We start from the raw sequence: 23514 nt of genomic DNA on the forward strand, positions 1-23514 counted from the left end.
AGGAAACAAAAGCATTTAGTTGGGGTCTGCTAGGAAAGCGTCAGTGTGCTACAAGTGACAGAGCTTCATGTCTGAAGTGCTGTTGAAGGATGAAGCCTTTGAGTGATCCATCAGCAGACCATGATGTTGCCATCCTGACACTCATGGTGCTGACAATGGAATATCTTCATTTAAGCAATATATTGACTGGGTGTCAGGGTTCTCAGATACCAGGTTTCAACTGCTGTGACTTGAGTAAAAGAGGTAATACCTGGCTTGGTTTATCTGAAGCATCATCTGCTCACATAATCTTTTAACCACTTGAGTGCATCTTTGGTACATGTGGTATAAATCAGAACAGCTTTGCCATTTAGTTCAAGTCTTGTCTGTCTGCTTACTATGGTTGAACTACATTATTAAGAACTTTGTGACAGAAATGAGCCATGTAATATGACTGAAGGTAAGCTACATGTGTGGAGATTAATGTGTAATATTAAGATTGCAGTGTACCTCTGTGCATCTGTAGTATTGATATGTCTTCTGTAATGTAACTGAAAAGTTAAGCCATGGAAAAATTGTTAACACAGTAGGGCTAGGTGTAAAGAGCTGGAAACGAACCAGAGGGATGAAAACCAATTCAAATAATGGTATAGGTCTTCAAGCAGGCACAGATCCAGATGATAAAAGGTAATTATTTAGTTAAGTATTTCCATCCTAATTCTGAACACTTTTGTGTTTTCTAGGTCCCTGGATAACAATTAGGTAAAAAGCAAAATAACGCATTGACAGATGGGGCTTTGAGCAGCCTGGTCTAGTGGAAGTTGACCTTGCCTGTGGGAGGCGAGTGGTGGAACTGTGAGCTTTAAGGTGCCTTCCACCCCAAACCATTCTATGATTGCAGTAATAACAAGGGAGATACTGAGAAGCAGTGCTGTCCAGTGTTCCTAGGTTCTTGAGAACAAATAGCTTGTGCCCAATACTGTTGGATTGGGTAACATGCCTGGTTTAAGTTGTTGATGTTTCATGAACTTTGGGAAAATACTAAGCTATCAGAAAAGATAACTGTTAATGTGTGGTAAGTTGGCAAGCTTGGCACTGGAGCAAGGAGGACTGGCACTGATCCTGGGGTTGCTGCCAGTAAGTATGTGAAAAGATGACAGCAGAGCTCACACATCTCAACATTATGACTTTAATGAGAATCGCTTGAGTCAAACACTCATTGAAGTCTGAGCTGTTTGGAGAATGTATTATGAAACAGACTTTAGGCCTTTTGGCATAATTTTGGATGTAACTTGTTGAAAACAAGCAGTGCAAATAAAATAGTTCAGCAACTATCCAGGTGATTTCAAAAGATAACTGAAATAGGGGAGGAAGTTCAGGAACTTGCTTAGTAAGACTCCATGGGAAATAGCCCTAGGGGGCAGGGGGGCACAAGGCTGTTGGTTGATATTCAAGGATCACCTACTACAAGCTCAGAAGTGTTGCATCCCAACTAGAAGGAAGTGCAGCAGGAGGGCCAGGAGACCTCCTTGGATGGATAAGGAGCTGCTGAGAAATAATTTGAGGAAAAAAGAGGCTTATAAAAGGTGGAAGCAAGGACAGGTGGCCTGGGATGAATATAGGGATGTTGTCCGGGAAGCAAGGGACCAAGTTATGACAGCTAAGGGCCAGTTAGAATTAAACTTGGCTAGGGATGTTAAGGATAACGAGAAGGGATTTTATAGGTATGTAGCGGCTAAAAAACAGAGTAGGGACAATGTAGGCCCCCTCCAGAAGCCATCAGGAGAACTGGCTACACAGGACTTGGAGAAGGCTGAGGTTCTGAATGGCTTCTTTGCCTCGGTCTTCACGGGCAAAAGCTCTGACCACACCACCAGGAACTGTGAGAATGAAGACCTTGGGCCCACTGTAGGAGAGGATCTGGATTGAGACCATCTTAAGAACTGGAACATACACAAGTCCATGGGACCTGATGAAATCCATCCGCGGGTCCTGAAGGAGCTGACGAATGAAGTTCCTCAGCCACTGTGCATCATATTTGAAAGATCATGGCAGTCAGGTGAAGATCCTGATGACTGGAAAAAAGGAAATTTAACCCCCATGTTCAAGAAGGGGAAAGTGGATGACCCAGGGAACTACAGACCAGTCAGTCTCACCTCTGTGCCTGGCAAAATCTGGGAGCAGATTCTCCTGGAAGACATGCTAGGGCACATGAAAAACAACAAGGTGCTTGGTGACAGCCAGCATGGCTTCACTAAGGGGAAATCCTGCCTGACCAATTTGGTGGCCTTCTATGATGGGGCTATGGAACTGATGGACAGGGGTGGAGCAGTTGGCGTCATCTACCTGGACTTGTGCAAAGCATTCGACACTGTCCCACATGACATCCTTGTCTCTGAACTGGGGAGACATGAATTTGATAGATGGAGCACTCAGTGGATAAAGAACTGGCTGGATGGCTGCATGCAAAGAGTTGTGGTCAGTGGTTCAATGTCCGGCTGGAGACCAGTAACGAGTGGTGTCCCTCAGGGATCGGTGTTGGGACCGGTCTTGTTCAACATCTTTGTCGGTGACATGGACAGTGGGATTGAGTGTGCCCTCAGCAAGTTTGCCCATGACACCAAGCTGTGTGGTTCTGTTGATCCGCTGGAGGGAAGGAATGCCATCCAGAGGGACCTTGACACACTTGTGAGCTGGGCTGATGCCAACATCATGAAGTTTAACCATGACAAGTGCAAGGTCCTTCAGCTGGGTTGGAGCAATCCCAGGCACAGCTACAGGTTGGGCATGAACATGAGCATGAGCAAGAACATGGGCTGGCAGTGTGCACTTACAGCCCAGAAAGCAACTGTATCCTGGGCTGCATCAAAAGGAGCGTGACCAGCAGGTCAAAGGAGGTGATCCTGCCCCTCTGCTCTGCTCTCGTGAGACCTCACCTGGAGCATTGTGTGCAGTTCTGGTGTCCTCAACATAGAAAGGACATGGAACTGTTGGAACAAGTCCAGAGGAGGCCACGAGGATGATCAGGGACTGGAGCACCTCCTGTATGGAGACAGGCTGAGAAAGTTGGGTCTGTTCAGCCTGGAGAAGAGAAGCTGCATGGAGACCTCAGAGCAGCCTTCCAGTATCTGAAGGGGACCTACAGGGATGCTGGGGAGGGACTGTTCATTAGGGACTGTAGTGATAGGACAAGGGGTAATGGGTTCAAACTTAAACAGGGGAGGTTTAGATTGGATCTGAGGAAGAAGTTCTTTACTGTTAGGGTGGTGAGGCACTGGAATGGGTTGCCCAGGGAAGTTGGAAATGCTTCATTCCTGGCAGTGTTCAAGGCCAGGTTGGATGAAGCCTTGGGTGATATGGTTTAGTGTGAGGTGTCCCTGCCCATGGCAGGGGGGTTGGAACTGGATGATCTTAAGGTCCTTTCCAACCCTAACCTATGATTCTGTGATGTGCTGTGAGGATCTTTCTAGCCTTCTGGTGGGCTGTCGCAGTGGCACACAGAGAATAAAGTTCCTGATATTATGAAGAGAACACAACTTGGAGGTTTGGGTTCTGGGTTATGCCAAATGCTCAATTTTTAAAGAACAATCATTTTTTTTTAGTGAAGCTATTTTTGTGCATTTTAGCATAACTCATTGACAACATTGTACAGAAATCAAATCACATTTGAAGATAGTAGCCTTAATTCAAAAAAGTCAGAAGAATGAAAGAGTTGTGCTAGAATCAGCTGCAGAAGCTTCAAGTAGAAGGACTAAATACTAGTCTCTGGATTAACAAAAAGCCAGTACTCTGTCTAGGTGTGGTGTCAAGTTGGGGGTGGGTTCTCAGAAGAGCACCAGGGTAATTTTGGGTTCTAGAAGTCCTATGTCGTCTATCTGACAGAATACAGCAAAGCCTATTTGTTAATATTTTAAGTCTCTACTGTATTTGAATCTCTACTATATGGAGATTGACTCTTTCGGATCCCTGAAGTTGGAGGAAGTGTATTATAACATGGATTACTTACTGAATTTGTGTGTCAGAAGTGACCACCATTGATTACAGATACTTGGGAAGTTAGACCTTAAGGTTGATGGATTCTGGTGGCTGAAAGATATTTCTAGCCCTTAGGACATGTGGATAGGTATTTATAGAGCACCACACAATGTCACTTTCTCTTAGTTTTTTTGGGGGGTAGTATTTATTGTCTGTCCATGAACAGGAAGACACTGATACATTTAATGTGGAAGACTGTTCTCACAGGGTTAATTAGTATTTCTCTCCTAATGAAAAGGTAAGTGCATTTGAGTAGCTGGACCTGTGGTTTGGTGGTTTTGGTGGTGGTGGTTTTGTTTACTTCACTGGGTGCAAATACTTTATCTGTTTTCTGTCTCTTGCCCTAGGCGTGCAATGGAACTCAGTTTTGCTCTTGTTAATGGGAACAATGTCCGTGGAATGATGAAGGAGTTGCTGTATTTCCTAGATTCCTGTGAACCAGAATTCAAGGCAGATTGTGCATCTGGAATATTTCTTGCAGCTGAAAAGTATGAGATCAATTTGCTTGCTATTATTTTTTTTGTACATTCTCAGTATTCTGAGCTTCTTGTGTTGCTCCTTCCCTTCCTTATCCCCCAGAAGAGAATATGTTGATCACATCTCCGTTTGCTTATCTGTGTGTGGTGGTGTCGTCTGTCGGTTTTAACTCACTCTGAGGAACAGGACCCACTAGTATGGTTCATATGGATAGCTCTTATGTCACTAAACCAGTCTAGTGTACTGACTGCTGCTACACACTGGAATACATGTTGTGTTGTCATCGTGTCCTTGGCCTTATCCACACACACAGCTTCTCTGGTTAGTTGTAAAACTGAGATGAGTTGAGCCATTACTGTTGAGCCATTGTAACCAGCAGCCTGACTTTGAAGTACTACGTGTGCAAGGTACGGCTGTGCTATATTATACAGCCTTGTATATTCATGCATGTTTCTGTTGTTGGCATTAACACAAAAAAGTCAAGGCATGTGAAATGTGTTTTGTTTTGTGAGGATTTTTTGTGTGTGTGTGTGTGTTTTGGATGTTTACCCCCTCAAGAAAGAGTGGGCCAGGAAATAACTGAATGGGGGAGGTTATGATGATGATGGGTTTCTTGCTGGTGTTGAAAGCTAACAGTTACTGCTCTAACTTGTTTTCTTAATGTTGTCAGATACGCTCCTTCCAAACGCTGGCACATAGACACAATTATGAGAGTCTTAACAACGGTAAGTGAAGCTGCCTCTCCTGTGTGTGACTATGTACCAAATCTTATTTCTGTAGGAAGTTACTCATCTCCATCCAGTTGGAGATGGCTATAAAGGCTGGCAGATAACAGATGCTGCCACACAGAGGAAGAAGTATGCTTAGATGGTAGTGACTCAGAGCATTCGAGTCAGAAACATGTAAACTTGGTAAATATGACTGGTTTTATAGAAGGAAAGCATGATTTCAAAAACACAAGAATACAGTGTGTAGCAGTTTTTCTACTGCAGTAGCTTCTAAATCAGGATAGCTCTTGTGCTGTCTGTGGTTCCAATATACAGTGTTTTCAGGGGAAAGTGGACACAGCCTTAAGTAACTTGCAGAGAGAAAGGGGTGAAGCAGTAACTTGGAATTATTCCTATCCTCTAACCAAAGAGTGAGATGCAGGCAAGATTCAAGATCCTCTGCTTGTTTGGCAGAGTCTTGCTTTGAGCAAGTGGTTGAATAAGCTGCATTTTGCCCCCAGGGGGTCTTAGACTTAAACCCTTCCAGTTAACAGAGGAGTTTTCTGTGTTGCTTTTTTTGTTTCTCCTGTAGCACAGGATTTTTATGTTCCCACTCTGCCCTCCTGACAATTTCAGGATATCTATAGTATGTATTTCTCTGGTTATAGTTGAGTTCACTGGGGAAATGTATTGTTCTGTACATCTATCCACCTGAGCTGAGCCTACTCAAGATTAACCATAAAGTGCTTGGGGATGAGTAGGTTGGTATTTATTTCCATGCATCACGTAACTCTGTGAAGGTTATGGGGAGATGCTGGGTGTTAACTGGGAAGTTGGATAGTGAAACCTAATAGCAGCTGTTCTTGCAGGCAGGAAGTTACGTTCGTGATGATGCTGTTCCCAATCTGATCCAGCTAATAACTAATAGTGTGGAGATGCATGCCTACACTGTGCAGAGACTCTACAAAGCCATCCTTGGTGATTACTCCCAGGTAATATCCAAACTTGAACAGCTTCAGTTTCCTTGTTGTACTGCAATAAGCATGTTTACTAAGCATCGCAAGGTAAGTTAACATCACACTGTAGCTCCAAGGGACATACTGCAGGGCAGGCATGTCTTTTTTTCTAAGTTCATGTATATTCTTTTTGTTTGATCTACTTCTCTTATGAAATTCTTGATCAAATCATATATTCCTGATTCTTGTGCTGAGAACATCCTTGGCTGGAAGGTGGGCTAAGCTTGCTCTGGGGAATGGGGATGGCTTAATTTGTCATACAGGTATCCATTTATCTCAGGTATCTGTTTTTATTTCTTCAAACAGCAACCGCTGGTGCAAGTGGCCTCTTGGTGCATAGGAGAGTATGGAGATCTTCTAGTGTCTGGTCAGTGTGAAGAAGAGGAACCAATACAGGTATGGCTTGTACCTGGCTGAGGCTGGTTCTGGTTGCTGCTGGCTATGTGAGGGGAATGCTTGCAGCAGTTACTTAGCACTGGTGTTCATGAAGGTGATGGACCGTGGGAGGAATCTCCTTCCCATGCCACAGGAGTGAGCTGCCTAAACACTCACAGCATGGAGTGCAGCTACAACTGGCAGAGCAGTGTGCTCTCAGTGCTAGCCTAGCTTGCAGGGGAGCTGTAGGGTGTTAGTTGAGTATTTTGGTGATAAACCTGCTGTTCACTGTGTGTAACAGGAGCTGTATTTTAAAACTTATCTCCTAAGATCTCCACATAGATGCTTGTGTCTTGTACACTGTGAACACAGTGCTGCAGGCTCACCAAGTTGCAGAGGAGGTACAACATGGCCGTTAAGCATGAGACAGGTTTTTACAGTGTGCCCTGCAAGGCTTGCTGCAGGGCTGCTCTCTCCCTCAGGTTAACCTTTCTATACCTTTTCAGGTAACAGAGGATGAAGTTCTTGATATTTTAGAAAGTGTCCTGATATCTAATATGTCTGCATCTGTTACACGAGGCTATGCTCTCACTGCCATCATGAAGCTTTCCACAAGGTTCACCTGCACTGTCAAGTGAGTTCTCATTGTTGTACTGCACCAGAGCTGTGTTGCAAATATGCTGGCATCAGTTGTCTTGAGTGGAAGTATTCCTTAAACATGCTTTGCTTCCATGGTTTGCAAGAATCATCTTATTATTTGTTGGGTTTTACAGGCCTCTTTGCTTGCAGGGTGGAAGACTTCTGCTGATATATACTGTTTTCTCTGTGGCGGTCCTCTACTGTGCAGGGACTTAATAATTGCTGTTACTGTTGCTTGAAAACCTTTTTGTGGGGAAGAAAAGTCCTTGCTTTCAGTGGACTGTCCTTTCCAGTTCCTTTTTTGGGTGATGGAGAGGAAAATGGCTTTATTTCCTACCGGTGATTTGTTGGTGTGGGTAGTTGAACTTTCTGATGCTATACCTGGTGATGTTATATTAATCACCTGCTGATGCTGTTGTGAAGGGACAGTTCAAAAATGGATGTTGCGTAGATACCCCAGGAAAACAGCAGACACTACTGTTTTAGAGTACTTAGGCAGTACACCTGTTAAGCAGAGGATGTCTTGTGAATGACACATGTTAATCCCTTGCTTATTTCTGCTAACTCAATGATGTGGTGTTGTTTCCCCCTTGCCTCGCACAGTCGCATTAAGAAGGTAGTTTCCATTTACGGCAGCAGCATCGATGTGGAGCTGCAGCAGAGGGCAGTGGAATATAATGCACTTTTCAAGAAATATGATCACATGAGGTAAGTGCTGATGAGTTTGAAAAGGATCATTATAATCTACTTTGATCTCCTATGTACCACACTTTGTGGTTTGAGAGCTTTGGTGATTTTAGTCGGTTTATAGAGGAGCTAGAGTCCCTTTATAGATGGATTAGTGAACAGAGTTAGTGAATGTTTTAAGAACTTAACATATCTTGGGAGATTATAACTTATGACTTTTGGCAGAGACCTTCTCTGCTGCAACATTGCTCTTTGAACTTGACTAATTTTTACTTCCAAATGTTGAATCTTACATTTGCTAGCTGAATAAGTGTTGCAAGTAGCTTTTACTGTGCTAGCCTTACCACAGTCGTAAGGTTTTAAAATGTCTTTTGAATAAAGCGGAGATCCATTGACCTGTCCTCCCAAACTATGCTCTGAACTTGAGGTAATTCTTCCAACTGTTAGTATATTTCAGTTTTTCAGAAATCTTTTCAGATCTTAAATTTACAGTATCTTCTTGTAGTATCTGCTTAAAATCTCAGATTCTGCATGCAAAGACATACTATTTCACCACACCACTCAGCATCTCTGTTTTAAAATTTGTGAGCAATTTAATCACTTTACACCTTATCATTGAGAGGTGCCCGTTCATCACTACTTTTCTCAAGTGATTCTTTATGAGAAAGTTATAACCCAGTTTTATTTCAATAACTAAAGCCATAATTCTTTGCAGAATAGTCATTAATCTGCTGTAAGCAGGACTTAATTGTCAGTATGTAGGAGCACCACAAATTCTTCTGTTCAGTAAGGATCAAAAGATCGGAGGAGATCTTCTGGGAATTAACTACATTCACCCTAAAAAGCTTTCCATGAGATTCCATTGGACAGAGGAGCATTCATTTTAGAGTCTAGATGAAAGGACAGAGAGAAAATGGGATGCCATGTGACTAAATACTGCCTGTATTTGCTGGTGGCTCCAAGTCTTGTTTCAAAGACTCTTTACAGTCCCTTTATTCCATAGGTACTATCCCAGTCACTGTTTATAGAACACAGAATTCTTGTGATTTCCACTTTTCTCTCATCCCATGGAATCTGTGCAGCAACTCAAAATTGTTCTTGGAAATGTGATATTTATGAGAATGGGCATATGAGCTCATGCTTAAGGCATCATATAAAGCCATATGAGTGAGCTGAGAAAAATCTAGTATGAATGCTTTTGATCTGAGTTGGCTATTGCAGACAGCAGTGTCTAGTGATCGGCTGGCTTTTGATCACATGCAGTGTGTCCTATTCATAGCTGGGATATGGTGCACCTCAGAAAATTGTGTAACTTGGTTTAATTTACAAGTGAAGAACTATATTTTCCCCCAGTATATTCTGGTGTTCATTACAGTGTAAAGGTCAATGTTTAATAGTTTCTGCTTATTAAGACGTTGTCCATGGTCAAAAATGTGGCCCACTGTTGGGTTTATTGGCACTGGAATTCTTCCTTTCAGCCCAGAAGACTGTGACTCACCCCTATTACATGCAGCACTTTGCAGCTTGATCAGCAAGAGTAATGGCCTTTCTTGTATTATATAGACTAGTTCTGTCAATACAGGTTTCCTTAATTTTTGGTTTGATGTCAGGATTCTGGATCCCATGCCTCCTCTTCAGTTTCTGTATCATTTCAGGAAGGTATTCTCTAGAGCTGAACTTAATCTTCTTGGAAACTTGATTTGGCTAAATGAGAGCATGGTGATTTCCTTGTCCACCTTTGTCACCTGTTCTAAGGGGTTAACCCTTCTACAAAGAGAAGTCAAATAAGCTGACTCTGACTCAGGTGCATATGGAACAGAGGAGTTGTATCCCATGCCTACAATTACTCCACCATTGCTCAAATGGGTTATTTATCCTAACACTACAGTGGAAAGTGTGTCAAGTACAAGGGGAAAACAGGAGGCAGGATGGTTGGTTTGTTTTAGCTGTTGTCTAATATATTTGCACTGGCACAGAATGCCATGATTGCTTCTGACCACCTCAAGCTGTCACAGAGATCTACAGCTACCCTGCTAGAAAGCAGGTTACCCTGTGATTATAATTTCCTGAATGACTGAGTATTTGGATTGGGATCCAGGAAGATGGCACAGTGTAACTATGTCAGCTTCTTTCAGGCCAGCCCTGCTTGAGAGAATGCCAGTAATGGAGAAAGTCACCACAAATGGCCCTGCTGAGATTGTACAGACCAATGGAGAGACAGAGCCAGCGGTACTGGAAACCAAACCTCCACCCTCTGGACTGCAGCCTGCTAGCCAGGTAATGGAAACTCATCTTGGATAAGTTTCCACTGCCTGTCAGACCACACTGTACTAGCCACTGCCCACAGTAAGCTGAGACAGTCTCCCTCCCCCTCTCTGCCACTTTGCTGTGCTGGCCTGGTGGTGGCTGCATCATCTCAACTCTGATGGCTCTAGTGTCAAGAACAGGTGTGTGAAGGAGATTGCTGGGGGGGGGGGCAAGAGCAGGGTGAAGTAAAGATGTAGATCTCCCAGCCTGTCTCAGTGTGTACAGACTCAGTCCTTCACTATCTCCATGGTCCCAAGAGCATGGGAGCTAGATCTCTTATGAGGCATGGGACTATAGACAAACTAGAACCTCTCTGACTGGCCAGCAGTTCTGTTGGTCTTCAATCTGAGAGCAAGTAGAATCCATCACATTTGCAAGGGAAAGCTGCAGGAAGTTGAATATGTAACAATTACATCCACTCTTTCATTAGGCAAATGATTTATTGGACTTGTTGGGGGGAAGCGATATAACACCTGTAATCCCCACTGCACCTACAAGCAAGCCAGCTTCTGCTGGTGGGGAGCTCCTTGACCTCCTGGGAGACCTCAACCTGACAGGTGAGCAGCCTGTACCTCTTAAAAGTCTCTGTTCTCAATCCTGGGGTGGGATGAACTGGCTTGTTCTTTACTTTCTAGCAAGTGCTAGACTTCACACTTACTTTTACCAAGGTCTATAGTAGCATACAGGTGGGAGTCAGGGAATGAAGTCACAGCATGATTAGCTGCTGAGACTTGAGCATTTTTATGCTCTAGCTTGGGAATGCTGTGAGCCTTTCCAGGAAGGATTTGGGAGATGTGAGGAGTGAATTCTGTCTGAATGCCTTTTAGCTCAAGAGGAGACAGTCCTTGTTAGTGAAAGCAGAGAAGGTGAGGATGTCAGCACAGATGATTTGTAGATCTTGATGTAAAGGAATATGATATGCAGTAGTCAGTCTTCAGAGAAGGAGTAATTGCTCTTTATTTCATGACAGCTACGTAATAATCCTTCAATGTTTCTTGTAGGTTCTCCAGTATCTGCCCCTGCACCCCAGATAGCACAGCCTCCATTCCTGCTTGATGGGCTTCCGTCACAGCCTCTCTTCAATGATATTTCTGCAGGTTAGGGACATGTAAATCCTTAGCCTAAGGGGCACAGCAGCCAACTAGAATAATAAACAAGGGATGGTAAAAAAAAAGGGGAGGGGGTGGTTTGGAAGTGTGTCAGAGACATTGGAGCGGGAGAAAGGGGTGCATTTAATCTTCAGAAGATTTCATGTCTGGGGTAAAGTAAGTACATTCTATGGTGCTGGGAATTATCTCCAGATTCTGGAGACTGATGGATTCCATGTTGTTTTGTTTTCTACAGGAATCCCCTCAATTACTGCATACAGCAAGAATGGGCTGAAGATTGACTTCACCTTTGAGAGGTCAAACACCAACCCCAGTGTCACCGTAATCACGATACAGGCCTCTAACAGCACAGAACTGGATATGACAGATTTTGTTTTCCAAGCTGCAGTACCAAAGGTAGAGCCTCTTAGGGTGAATACAGGGATAGGTTGAGGGCCAGCTGCAAATACTTCATCAGTGCCTTCATGTAGACAGAAATTTACAAGATAACAAGAACAGAAGCTGTTAATAGGTTCTTTTAGTGCTCAATTTGGTCATGTCTTTCTAGTCTGAAAGTAAAAGTTATATATGCAGTAAAACACAGATTTCTACTAGATTGGACTATTTCTGCTTGGACAAAATCTTGTTTTAAAATCACCACTTTCTAGGAAAGTTGCTAAACCACAGTCAGAGAAACGTTAGGTCAAAATAAAAGTGAAGGCACTAATCTCTTTCTCTTTATTCTTAGTTTCTAAGAAATATAAATTGATCTTTGAAGCTCAGAATACTTGGGAAAAAAAACACTCGAAGCCCTTAAATGCTTATGAAAGTTTAAATGAGTCTCGGCATGGTTGAGCAGTGATGGTCCTCCTTTTAAGCAGCAAATTGTCTTTGCAGTTAGCTGCAGCACGATATATGGGACACAGATATTGACTAGTTCATAGTAGAGCAAACCATTTAAGCAGGGTGTAATTAGAATGTTCTTAAAGTTTGGGAAAAGGCATTCGTTTCTGGGGGATTCACTTCTAAGAGTTAGTAATGCTTTGATTTGGGTTGGTTTTATACCTAAATGAAACTGGGGCCAAATGAATGGAGGCCATTAAAATACAGATAGAAGGAATTAAGGAAAGAATGGGCGTCCTGGAGTTGCAGGTGTGCTGACCAGTCTTGACTGTTCCAGTGTGTGACACTGGCAACAATGCATCTTTGCTGGTTTTGATACGCTACAGTAAGCCCTCACCCCCTATTATTTTTGCCACCTGGATCTTAGTTGTGTAGAAGGCAAGTGGGCCAATGAAGGTTTTGTTGTTTACAGATAGGGAATTAGAAGAACTGGTTATTCAGAGTTGGGAACTGAACTCTTAATTTTCCTCACTTTCAGTCTGCAAACAAATCAGTTTATGTTCTTGATTAAGCATAAAATTGTTTTCTCTTCACCCTTTCTTCAGACATTCCAGCTGCAGCTCCTGTCTCCCAGCAGCAGTGTCATCCCTGCATTTAACTCGGGGACCATCACACAGGTCATTAAAGTCCTGAATCCACAAAAGGTGAGTGATACCAAGAACAGTAATTAAAGATACTGTCTTGGAATTGTGCATTTAGTGGCAGTCAGTCAGGGATGCATCTCTGAGAGGTGAAGAGTGATGAGTGAATGATGTGTTTTAATGGCAGTCATTTTTGCTAGGATTAGGAAATGTTAATGAAAAAGACAAGAGGTGTGCTGGGTGCAGGATTTGCCTTCTGTTGGGTTATACTGCTAAAACAGATTCACAGCTTTCCTAGCTTCTTGATGTCTTTTGCATTGGAATGGTTGTTAGTTTTTAGATGGCCTTTCTAGAGGAGCTCAACCTGGTGTTTGTATGAGTTGTAAAAGTGATGTCTGAAAGGCAAGTATCTTGCATTGAAATACATTCTTGCATTGAATATTCATTCTTGCTGTCTGTAGTGGCATTACTTGAAATGTTTGTTCTACAAAAATAGCTTGATACCTAATTTAACAAAATATTCTCTCTCTCCAGTGGTGTTACTTACTTTTAATTTGATTAGTGTATTTTTAAACAGCAGATGGGAAGAATATGTAGGTGTGATTTAATCATAATTCTGTTTGGTTTATAGACTTCATAGACAAGCTTCAAGACTGGGATACAACAGACTTGAGGGGAGGGTGGGGGTGGACCACATGTCCTCCTTAAGAGGCTTTGCAAGTATTCACGTAGCAGAAAGAGAAATAAAATTGGCATCACTTCTTTCTTGGGTTGTGGGAGACCTTAAGATTTTCAATATCTTTAAGAAATTAAAACATAAGTTTTTCACAAGTTAACAGTGTTGTAGATGCTAAGTGTTGCTGCTAGGCTGATGTGCAAATCAGAAAAAATCAAATCTCGGCCCAAGATTTGACTGAAATGGCTGTTTTCTAGTGCATAGCTTTTGTGGTTTCCATGCGTCTCCCCTTATCTCTGTGTAGGGTGCTCTCCTTTGTCTAAAGGCAGAAGACTATTCTCTTTGTCTTTTATACATCTGTTAACAATTTCCCTGTGGTGCTGTGGATGCCTTTCAAAGGTCACTTTCAAAGTTACTTCAGGAACTTGGTAGGGTTTAGTTTTCCTGTAGGGTGGCAGAAGTCGCAGTATATCAGTTCAGGTGGGACCCACAGATATCCAGATATGGGGTACTCTCTTGTTGGACACCAGAACTTTTACAAACACTTCAGAATACAGAGGTGCAAAATAGTATTTTTCTATCCTCTTCCCCACTCTTTGCCAACTCTTCCACTTCAGGCACATGTGATTCTCTTACTGTCCTTTCGATTGCTACTGCCTGAAAGTACAGCTTTGCAAGAGCCATCTCCATGAAACCTTGTATTTACCTGGAATACTCTGAGGCAACTTTGGAATGTTGCCTTGCTACTTCGGAGGTAGCTGTCAGTATTGTAAAAAATCAGTCTGTTCACCTGGACATGGACTGTCATTATGCTGGCTCAAAACTGGCCACTTTGACAAAACAATACTAAACATAGCAAAAACTGCTGCTGATCATATTGACCTGTCAGTGATAAGGTATAGCTTCTTTGTCTTGAGGCTGCTTGGAGCAGTCATTGTTGTCCTTTCCTCCCTCTGCTGTCCCTTTTTTGTATTTCCCTGTAGGCATGGGGGAAAAGGCCAGAAATAGTCAACTTTGTTGCTTAAAGCAAAACCTGGGAAACAGGTTTTTTGAGAGTGAGAATAGGGAGCTTGGCTGGAGTACACTGTGCTTTGGCTGTTATTAAGGGCCACCTAGTATCTGAATGACAGCCAAATGACAATATAAAACAACTTCTGAGCTGTTGCCTCAGAGGAAATATGCCTAGAGCCTGTTTCCAGTCTTTCTTAGGCTATTTCCTTCACAGTGCTACAGAGCAATACTTGAAGTTCCCAGACAACTGTTTTGAATGAACAGCTAGTATGGAAATTGACACCTCTCCCTGCATGCCCCAGTGCAGAGCAGCAGAGTTTGGATATGCCTCCTGATTTCTTCCATTGCTAACTGGGATTTTAAGGCATCTATTTTTGTATTTAATGACTTCAGTGCTTGAGAGAACAGGGCCAGTGCATAGAGAGATGTGGATAGGAGCTGTGCTGTGGCTTTTATGAGAGTTTGTACCTGATCTGACAGTTGTAGAGACTGATCAATGCCCTGTCAGAGGAAGCACTAATCTGCAGTGTCATAGCTTACCCTGCACATTCTTCCACCAAGCTCTTTTGGCAAGGGAGGGTCTGTGTTTTGTATTTGTGGGGTGGCGGAGGGGAGCTGGGTGTGGGGATTCACTGACCTTTAGTGAGACCTGAATTTGTTTTCTGTTTGTTTTGGATTTTTCCTTTTCTCTTGTAGCAACAACTACGGATGCGGATCAAGTTGACGTATAATCACAAGGGCTCAGCGATGCAGGACCTAGCAGAAGTCAACAACTTTCCCCCTCAGTCTTGGCAGTGAGGCTCTGGCACCATTCTTATTCTCACCCCACCCAATCAAAAGAACTCTGGGAAGAAGGTTGTGATCCTTGGCAATCCCCCAAACTGCACCATGGGCATGGGGAACAGATGAGACCTGCTGATGAGGAGGAATTTTCCTGAAGTGATTGCTGACTTTGAAGCATATCTGTTAAGACTAATCTCTCCTCCGCTGATGAGGCTGGTGGCTTCTGGAGGCTACTGTGCACTCCCTCACACATGCATCCACAGCCAGAAGCAACATTCCCTTCTCTCCTTCCCCATCTCTGCCCCCTGCAAAGAAACAGAGCCTGGTTGGAAGAGGAGTCTGGAATTTCTAGCAGGGAAACTTTCTCTTCTCTGCAGCAAGTGAACAGCTGCCCTTTCTTTCTGCTGTCTCTTTCCTCTGGTGTGGGCAAGGCGTATTGTCCTTCATTACTAGCTGGATTCCTTCAGGCACTTTCATCTGGGGCTCAGATTTTGGGCACTTGGGGAATGTCAGGCTGCCCTGACTCTTTCTTTTTGTATTCCCTATGTCTGAAGGAGCTGGAAACTGCTTATGGCCTATTCAGTGCATTACTATACACCCACCTCTTAGTTACGTGATACATACCAAGAGCAAGTTAGGCCTTGAGAGTTCATCTGCAGACCCGGAACAGTGCAGGAAAATAGATGCTGGTGAGAGTTGATAAAATTGCTTTGCTGCTGTACTTGGAAATGAAGAGCTTACACCTGAATTTTCTTCTTTACATCAATGGCTACTGCCATGCAGATTCACAGACAAGTGTACCCCAAAACCTGGTGATTTCTGAGATGTAGAGATCCAAGGAGCAGCTGGTTTTCTACCACAGACGGTTTCAAAGCCTTTTTAACCCATTAATTATGATTTATGGGTAGAAGAGACATACGTGGTTTTGTAGATCAGTCTTTGAGCAAGGGCTGTGTTCCTGCTGGGAGACTTATCAAAGACTATGCTGCAAAGTTGATCTTCCCAGTTATTCCAGACGTTCTCCCCAGTTTTATTTCCAGAGCCTGTTGTAGACCCCTTGGATCCCATTTGAGTTACTTCTGACTGGGATATTTGTGTTGTATCTGTAATACTGGCACTGAAATAAAGACCATGCAGTTTAAAGAGACCTTTTCCCATTTTGTTACTGAATTGATCCCTGTAGTTTGCTCCCCTTTCAGAGAAATGTGCTAGTTCAGGTTCAGACTGAAAGTCACTAAACTGTTTTTTTGAATGGAAGCCAGCTTGAGTATTTGGATCAAAAGATGTGAGGTCCACTGCTTTTCTAAGCTTACAGAAAGCTGAGTTCGTTTATGCTTCCTAGGGTGAACTGTTGTTGAGGTAGTAAAGCTCTGTGAGTTCCCATGGAGATAATGTATAGGACGTAAAGCACATTGTGACAAACCTAGTCAGATGTTGAGCTCTCTTCAGGGAGGAAGAGGGGAGGATGTATCTTACATCTTCATCTGTGTGTGTGCTGGCAAGCTGAAGGAACTCCACCTTCCCAACCCAGTGTTTCTGAAAAGAAACGGATGGTACATCTGCTTTATTTCTGTTCCAGGACTTTTCAGATAGGGATCATTCAGTGCTCTGATGGCATGCTTAGATACAGCTTTTTGTGTCTGCAGAAGTGCTAACACTAAGCTCCAAACCTTGCCAAAACTACTGCAGGAGTGGTGCACAATGTACTTGGAAAATTGAAGACCTGTTCTGCCTTTGAATTGGGAGCAAGAGGCTGCTAAAGGTTCCTTAGTCTGGTTTTAACTTCATTAAGTAATATCAATAGGACTGATTGTCACTGGCTTAAGTGCTGGTCTGTGTAGTGAAGTAAGTTTACCTTTCCTTGGAGCACGATTTTTTGCTGCCTTACTGATTAAACAGGTGTGGGCATTTGGATTAGCAAAGAGCTTTATTGTTCTACTGGAACTGGCTTCAGTATGGGATTATAAAATCTAGAAGAATGACATATGATTTCTGTAAAAGTAATTGTGGGCTGTAGTAGGGTCATGCCTTGTCTATCATAGAATCATAGAACAGTTAGTGTTGGAAAGGACCTTAAGATCATCAAGTTCCAACCCCCCTGCCATGGGCAGGGACACCTCACACTAAACCATATCACCCAAGGCTTCATCCAGCCTGGCCTTGAACACTGCCAGGGATGGAGCATTCACAGCTTCCCTGGGCAACCCATTCCAGTACCTCAGCACCCTAACAGTAAAGAATCGCTTCCTTACATCAGTGGTGAGATAGATACTGCACTTCAGCTAGAAGCATCATGGAGCAGTCAGTCTTGCAGAAGATTGCTGAAGTCTGTTTGTAGGTGCTTAGCATTTTCTGTTGTTGCTTTCACTGCAGTTGTGTCTTTTTAACCCCACCAACTCAAACTCCATAGCATTGGAGGCTGAGCCTGTTAGATCTTGACTCCAGTGAGATCTGAGAGTATCCCAAGTACAAAGCTAATGGAAAGTCTTTACCTTAGTTCCTGAACTCTCCATAAGCTCTCCCAGTCTCCTCATAGAATTGTACATGGTCCCTTGTACTGAAAGCTGGCACACCACCATCTCCATTGGTTTTGCTGAGAAAGAGTACTGATGCAGATTAGATGGGGAGAAGGAAGTAAATGGTCTCTCACCATTTTTCTGTCAACAAATGGCCTGTTTGTCGCAGCATGGTTGGGAACAGCTTACCTTGTCCCTCTTGTTGGTCTTGTTTTCCATGCCCTAGAGCAGCTGGGGCTCGTTGTTAGTCTCTGTCTGGTGGATAGGGTAAATTCCTGCTATGTTCCTGGCTCCTTTGGCCCCCACACACAGTGTTTGTGTTCAGGAAAATGGGTGCTGGCCCTGTATTTCTGAGTGGAGCTGGAGGAGGCAGTTCACATACCTGAAATGCATTTTGCTTGAAGCCATCCCTTGGCTATGAAGTACTCCTTTGTAGCAGCTGAACATTCCTCCAAGCTCTTTCCTTTCCCAGCTCAGGCCAGGTGCTAACATTACGTGGGCAGGTGGGTTTCACATGTCCTGTCTGCAGTACCAGATACTTGCTCCTTGACCCCTAAGTGCAGCTCAAGCTCTGTGCTGCTGCTTTGTTTTCTCACCGGGGATTACTTGTGTGTCCATGTCTGGGGCACTCTGAGGATAAATATGGTGAGTTTCTTTTCCACTAGTTCAGTGCAGCAGTTCTCACAGGTCTGGTGAACATTTTGCTTGCTTCAGCATAAGGTGAATGTAAAGGGAACAAGATACAGAGTTCATGGTTAATGTTATTCATACCTATTTGGAGATTCTGGAGCTGGGAGAGACTGAATGTCTGGGTGGGTTTTTTCCAAGTGAATGTATTCTGAGTGAAAAAATGACAGAGAGGACAGTGGCCATAATGGGCTGGAATGGGGAGGAGACACGGGAAGGTCCTAAGGTTCAACTTCGTACAGGTTTTGATGGGGCAAAATATAACCTTGAACAACCTTTTGAAGCAATAGCAGTGAGGAGACTGCCACCCATACAGTACCTTGGGTTTGTAATGCAGCAGATGCTGAAGCAGGTGGGAAAGGTGACTGTGCCTTCCCCGAGCTGGGACTGGCTGCAAGACAGAGCAGCAACGATGGTTTTATTTCTTTCACATCTGCTGGTGCGCTTTCTATGTTCGTTTTGTGTTGGGGCTGTGAGGGAAGGGGCTGCTGGGCTGCTTCCCTTGGAACTGTCGCTCTTCTGTATATTCCCTTTTCTTTCCTGCTGTTGTAATTTATATCTTCCATTGAGCCCCATCCGACCTCTTGGACATTGAAGTGAAAACCAACCCCCAGGAAACCCAACCAGATTCCAGGTGAAGCCGTGCCCTTTGCGCAGGGAGCCCAGTGGCATTCCAACTTCTGCAGACCTGTTTTTGAGATGTGAAAAAACAAAGTAAATGGAGTCTTAGGTGAATGAGGAGCATAACAGATGTAAACATTTCCATGGGATGCATTAGACTTCTGCTGTGTGTATTGTCTTTTGGTTGAACAAATTATGAAGTGACTAATAAAATGAGTCAATATTCAATGATTTAAAATTGTGCATTGTTGCTTTTTGCAAGTGCAGTGGGGTTGGAGTTACTGATTCTTAATGTTTGATGTGAAATAATGACAGAATCTGGAAGACTTTCCAGGAGATTTTAGAGAGCAAAGTGAGTAAAGCCCAGGACACTTGAGCAGCTCATGTGAACTGTCCCCCAGAAGAGCTGGTCCATCACCAGCAGCAGTACTTGTCAGGTGCTAGAAGGGTGTGATGAGATCCAAGTGTGAGGAATGGTTTCCCTGTTTGCAGCCTGCCCTTGATTCCTGTGCTCATTAAAAAGCCCTGTTGTACACAACACATGGCCCTGGGACAGGCCTGTTGTAACCTCACTGTGTCAGAGGTGCACACGTACCTGCTGAACGGTTCCTCCTTGTGTTTTCTAGTCATAGTCATGTTGTATTAGGTAACATTTCATCAACACATACCCGCACTTCTCTCTGCCAGCTACCGCCTCCTCTGTATTGCCTATTGAATTTCCTTTATGGATATACTCTTGACGCAAGGTGGTTACAGAACTGCAGAGCTTCAGCCACACATGCACTCCGGTCAGGCCTTTCCCTACGGAAAACCCGGTGGAAACTTGATTTATGTTTAAAGCTGTCTCATCTGGAAGTGTTAAGGTGTCCTTTCCTGTGACTGACTGGTTTCAATGGCATGCATGGATCACAGCACTGTGCAGCAGAACACAGACAGACACAGGGAAAGGCTGTAGATGTTTAAAGGAAACATGTAATAGAACTGAAAGTGTTTGGTACAGTAATAGTTGTAAAGCATGTTTGGATTCTGATGCTGAGGGGAGACCAGGAATTGGTGCCGCAGGAATGGAATGTGTGACAGGCTGCCATGTGTTGGTGCTTGGAACCATTGATGGTTACAGGGAAAGCAAGAGGCTTCTGTTGTATTGTTTCTGATGTGCCTGGTCCTGTTCCGGCTGCCCGGGAGCAGCGGTTAAGGCCTGGTAACCTGCACACCGTTACTGACAGCAGCTGCGCGGCCTGAGCCAACGGGAGGGCCCCGCACAGGAGGGGAGGCCGCCGGGTGCCGGTGCCGGTGCCCAGCGCTCGGAGGTACCCGCGGGGGATCCCCCGTGTCCGGGGCAGGGCTGCACGGGGCTGCGGGCGGCCGGCAGGGACGGGCGGAAGCGAGGCCGCTTCCGGGGCGGGGCCCAGGCGGGGGTGGGGCGGAGGCGGCACCGCCGCCGCTGCCGCGGTTCTCGGTGTCCGCCCGGCGATGGGGGAGGCTGAGCCGGGACCGGGACCGGGGCCGGGGCCCGAGGAGGACGAGGCGGCGGCGGCAGCGCAGGGCGCAGCGAGGGGGAGCAGGACCGGACCCCGCGGAGGGATCCGGGTACTGAAGGTGAGGTGAGGGGACCGCGGCCTGCGCAGCGCGGGGCAGCTACCGGCTCCCGCACCTCGGGCCAGCCGCGGCCTGAGGCCCGGTGCCCGTGGCGCTGCCGCCGGTCCGGTCCGGTCCGGTCGGGGCTCTGCAGGCCCCTGCGCTTGCAGGGTCACCGGGGCCGGTCACCGGGGCCGCCGGGTGTAGCCGCTGAGGCTCCGGTTCCGCTGCCTTGCAGAGAAACGTGAAGCGCAACGGGAGCAGGAGCTGCCTGAACCGGAGCCGGTTTGGGTCCCGGGAGAGGGACTGGCTGAAGAAGGATGTCGGACGAGGCTGCGTTTATGTTTATGGCGGAGATTCTGCAGCTGCGGCTTCAGACTTGCGCCTGGTCCTCTGCACGGTGGAGACTCCAGCGGCTGAGATATGCGGTGGGGAAGGCGACAGGAACCTCTTTCTGCAGCTTCATGGAGACTTTGTCAGGTGAGAACTGCGAGGGATGAACCTGGAGGAACGTCGGGTTTGTGCTGACAGGCTCCTTCACTGTGTGCCTCCATAAGGAGCAGTTGGATGCAGCCGTCAGTAATGCTGTCCATAACACAGAAGCAGTGGTGTGCCTTCTGCACATCTGGTTAGGCCGTAGGTGTGTTAGCTGGGAGGGTCTGGTTATGGTACAGCCAGAAACGTGTGCTCCTTCTGCAGATAGAGGCTTCTGTTCATGTACTCCTTTGCTATATTCTGTGTTATGGACATTTTAGCATCCAGAAAAACTAAGCTATTGAAGAGGCTGTAAACAGTTATTCTGAGTAAGTGACACATGTGAAGTGTTTTCAGTTATGTAATATTTATGTCTTAGTAATTTTCTTGCTAAGAAGAGTTGCCAGGTAAATAATTAAAGGTATACAGAAAGACAGTGTTGTAAGGGTTGTATAAAGAAGGCTTAAGCATGAGGTTATATATTTTATGCCTGCAGTTGATTTAGGCTGAAAATAGCTCAGGGTTTATGAACTTTATGCTGTGTGGGTGTATTACGGACTCCTCTAGGTTTACAACATCCCATTAGAGTTGTTAAGATTTAGACTTTGCATTGGCTCTTCTGGACTTAAGATCCAGTTATAAAGTTGCCACTCCTGTCCTCAGGGAAGCAACATTTGGAGGCTGGGCAGCTGTGCCAGCACAGCTGAAGAGGACTGGTAGCTGGTTCTTGAAACTGGAAGCTGGTTTGTGAAACTGGTAGCTTGTTCTTGAAACAATCCTAAGTTGCACATGTCCAGATTTTAAAAACGTGTTGGATGAGGCAGGGAACTGGAGAGGTCGTGGTGAGGAATGTGGAGAATAGGATGGGGTTAAAACTGGCTGCTGGTAAAGAGTATTGAGACCTTCCTGCCCTGTCCAGTCTGGCTAGTGTCACCAGGGATAGTTCAGTTAGAAGTGCTGATTCTAGCTCTGTATATAGGTACATACAGTCAATCTAGATTTATAGATATTTATAGGGATAGACACCTGAACACAGCCATTGAGGCAGCTGAAAATCTCCATTTGTTGCTTGAAGAATTTATAAGGGAATTGGCTTGTTTTGGAGCCTGACAGGGAGCAATTTGTCCAGCATTCAGAAAGAAGAGCAGACCCTTTACTGCAGCTCATGGGAGTAGGCAAAGCTTGTAGGTGTATTCAGAGGGGCATGTTTTGACTTTGTTTAGCTTTTGAAATGGCTTTTGTGTTTGAATTGTTTTCAGTATCTGTCTCTTCTCGGACTGGGTAGCCATGCCCATCTGATTTCTGCAGGCTTTGCACTGGATTCCCAAATCAGTCCTGCTGCCAGTGTTTTGGAGTTGTAAATGTTGACTTCCTACTCTTGTTGACTCTCCGTGTGTCTAGCACTTTGTCAAGCTTTGTCTTTCATTTAATGAAGAGTTCTTGATTGCAGAGTGTCTGTTGCATATAAATCTCAGAATGTATTTGCCACAGAAGAGATCCCTGAATTACTTCCCCCTCAGTAGAGACATGAGAGTTACCAGTATTGCTTCAGTAGCATCTGTGTTAGTAACAGGAAGCAGGCCTGGATGGGACCTACTTGCATGTCCACAGGAAGATGACAGAACACTCAAGATATGCTCATGCCTTGTTGAGATAATTCCTTCCTTGTACAAAGTTTGCTGATTACAGTAATAACCTGTTCACAAATACAAATTACTCCATTAAGAATCTGATTGCGTTTTACTCTAGGTACCTTTACCTCCCAAACAGCTTCTGAATTCTTCACCCTTTGATATCAGTAGGTGACTTGCAGACACTGAGTATGGCAGAGATTGATTTGGCATCTGACTTAGAAGACTGAAAGCTGAATGATGAATGGAAGAATAACAGAATTCATTCTAAGTGTTCAGCGGTGTCTTCATGATCATTTTCTGTTTCCTTTTAAAGTCTGTGCACAGGGGAGTCAGTTTCTATCAGAACTTCCTTTTATTCTCCGCAGTGCATCTCAAGGATCTTTAGAGTTCTTCTAGCCAGAATCTTTCTGTATGTCAGCAACCTTTCATGTTTACAAATTACACCTTCCAGCAGAGGGGAGTATTAAACAAAATAGCACGGATACCTTGTTTGGTATCTGGATACCTTGTTTGGTATCTGGATACCCTTCACAACAAAAAATTAAACTACAAAGGTTTTAACATTTGACTGTTGCTTACATTGCAGTTGCAGCAGGAGTTTTGGAACTCTTACGACTTTTTACTGGCTTTTCTGTCCCCTTACCCTGTGCACCTTTGCTTAACAGAGCTGCTTCTCTGATGAATGGAAGTGTCCAGTATCTGATATGTGATACTGATGCAGATATAATGGGCTGTCTGTG

At 44.5% G+C, this 23514-nt stretch overlaps 2 protein-coding genes and 1 non-coding gene across 5 annotated transcripts in view; all 3 read left to right on the forward strand.

The window, feature by feature from the left end:
* AP1G1 (adaptor related protein complex 1 subunit gamma 1) overlaps window positions 1-19326 on the forward strand; it is a 55065-nt gene extending 35739 nt beyond the window's left edge. For 2 of the 3 annotated variants that reach the window (XM_034072615.1, XM_034072616.1), the window contains 12 exons: window positions 4362-4502; window positions 5162-5216; window positions 6068-6190; window positions 6521-6610; window positions 7096-7223; window positions 7832-7936; window positions 10051-10192; window positions 10653-10779; window positions 11224-11319; window positions 11567-11727; window positions 12759-12857; window positions 15178-19326. In XM_034072615.1, the coding sequence (XP_033928506.1) occupies window positions 4362-4502; window positions 5162-5216; window positions 6068-6190; window positions 6521-6610; window positions 7096-7223; window positions 7832-7936; window positions 10051-10192; window positions 10653-10779; window positions 11224-11319; window positions 11567-11727; window positions 12759-12857; window positions 15178-15279 (1369 nt within the window). In that variant the 3' untranslated portion in view covers window positions 15280-19326. The remainder of the gene's footprint in view (window positions 1-4361; window positions 4503-5161; window positions 5217-6067; window positions 6191-6520; window positions 6611-7095; window positions 7224-7831; window positions 7937-10050; window positions 10193-10652; window positions 10780-11223; window positions 11320-11566; window positions 11728-12758; window positions 12858-15177) is intronic. The other variant, XM_031043913.2, reaches the window with a different exon arrangement.
* On the forward strand, window positions 77-162 carry LOC115945537 (small nucleolar RNA SNORD71). The gene has a single exon (XR_004079848.2). It is a non-coding gene; the product is annotated as a small nucleolar RNA SNORD71 (small nucleolar RNA).
* A 1205-nt stretch (window positions 19327-20531) lies between the features above and the next one.
* PHLPP2 (PH domain and leucine rich repeat protein phosphatase 2) overlaps window positions 20532-23514 on the forward strand; it is a 30612-nt gene continuing 27629 nt past the window's right edge. Inside the window, exons 1-2 of the mRNA XM_031043921.2 lie at window positions 20532-20687; window positions 20905-21146. Coding sequence (XP_030899781.2) covers window positions 20562-20687; window positions 20905-21146 — 368 coding nt within the window. The 5' untranslated portion in view covers window positions 20532-20561. The remainder of the gene's footprint in view (window positions 20688-20904; window positions 21147-23514) is intronic.

This window comes from Melopsittacus undulatus, chromosome Z (genome assembly GCF_012275295.1).
Source record: "Melopsittacus undulatus isolate bMelUnd1 chromosome Z, bMelUnd1.mat.Z, whole genome shotgun sequence".
NCBI classification, from domain to species: domain Eukaryota; kingdom Metazoa; phylum Chordata; class Aves; order Psittaciformes; family Psittaculidae; genus Melopsittacus; species Melopsittacus undulatus.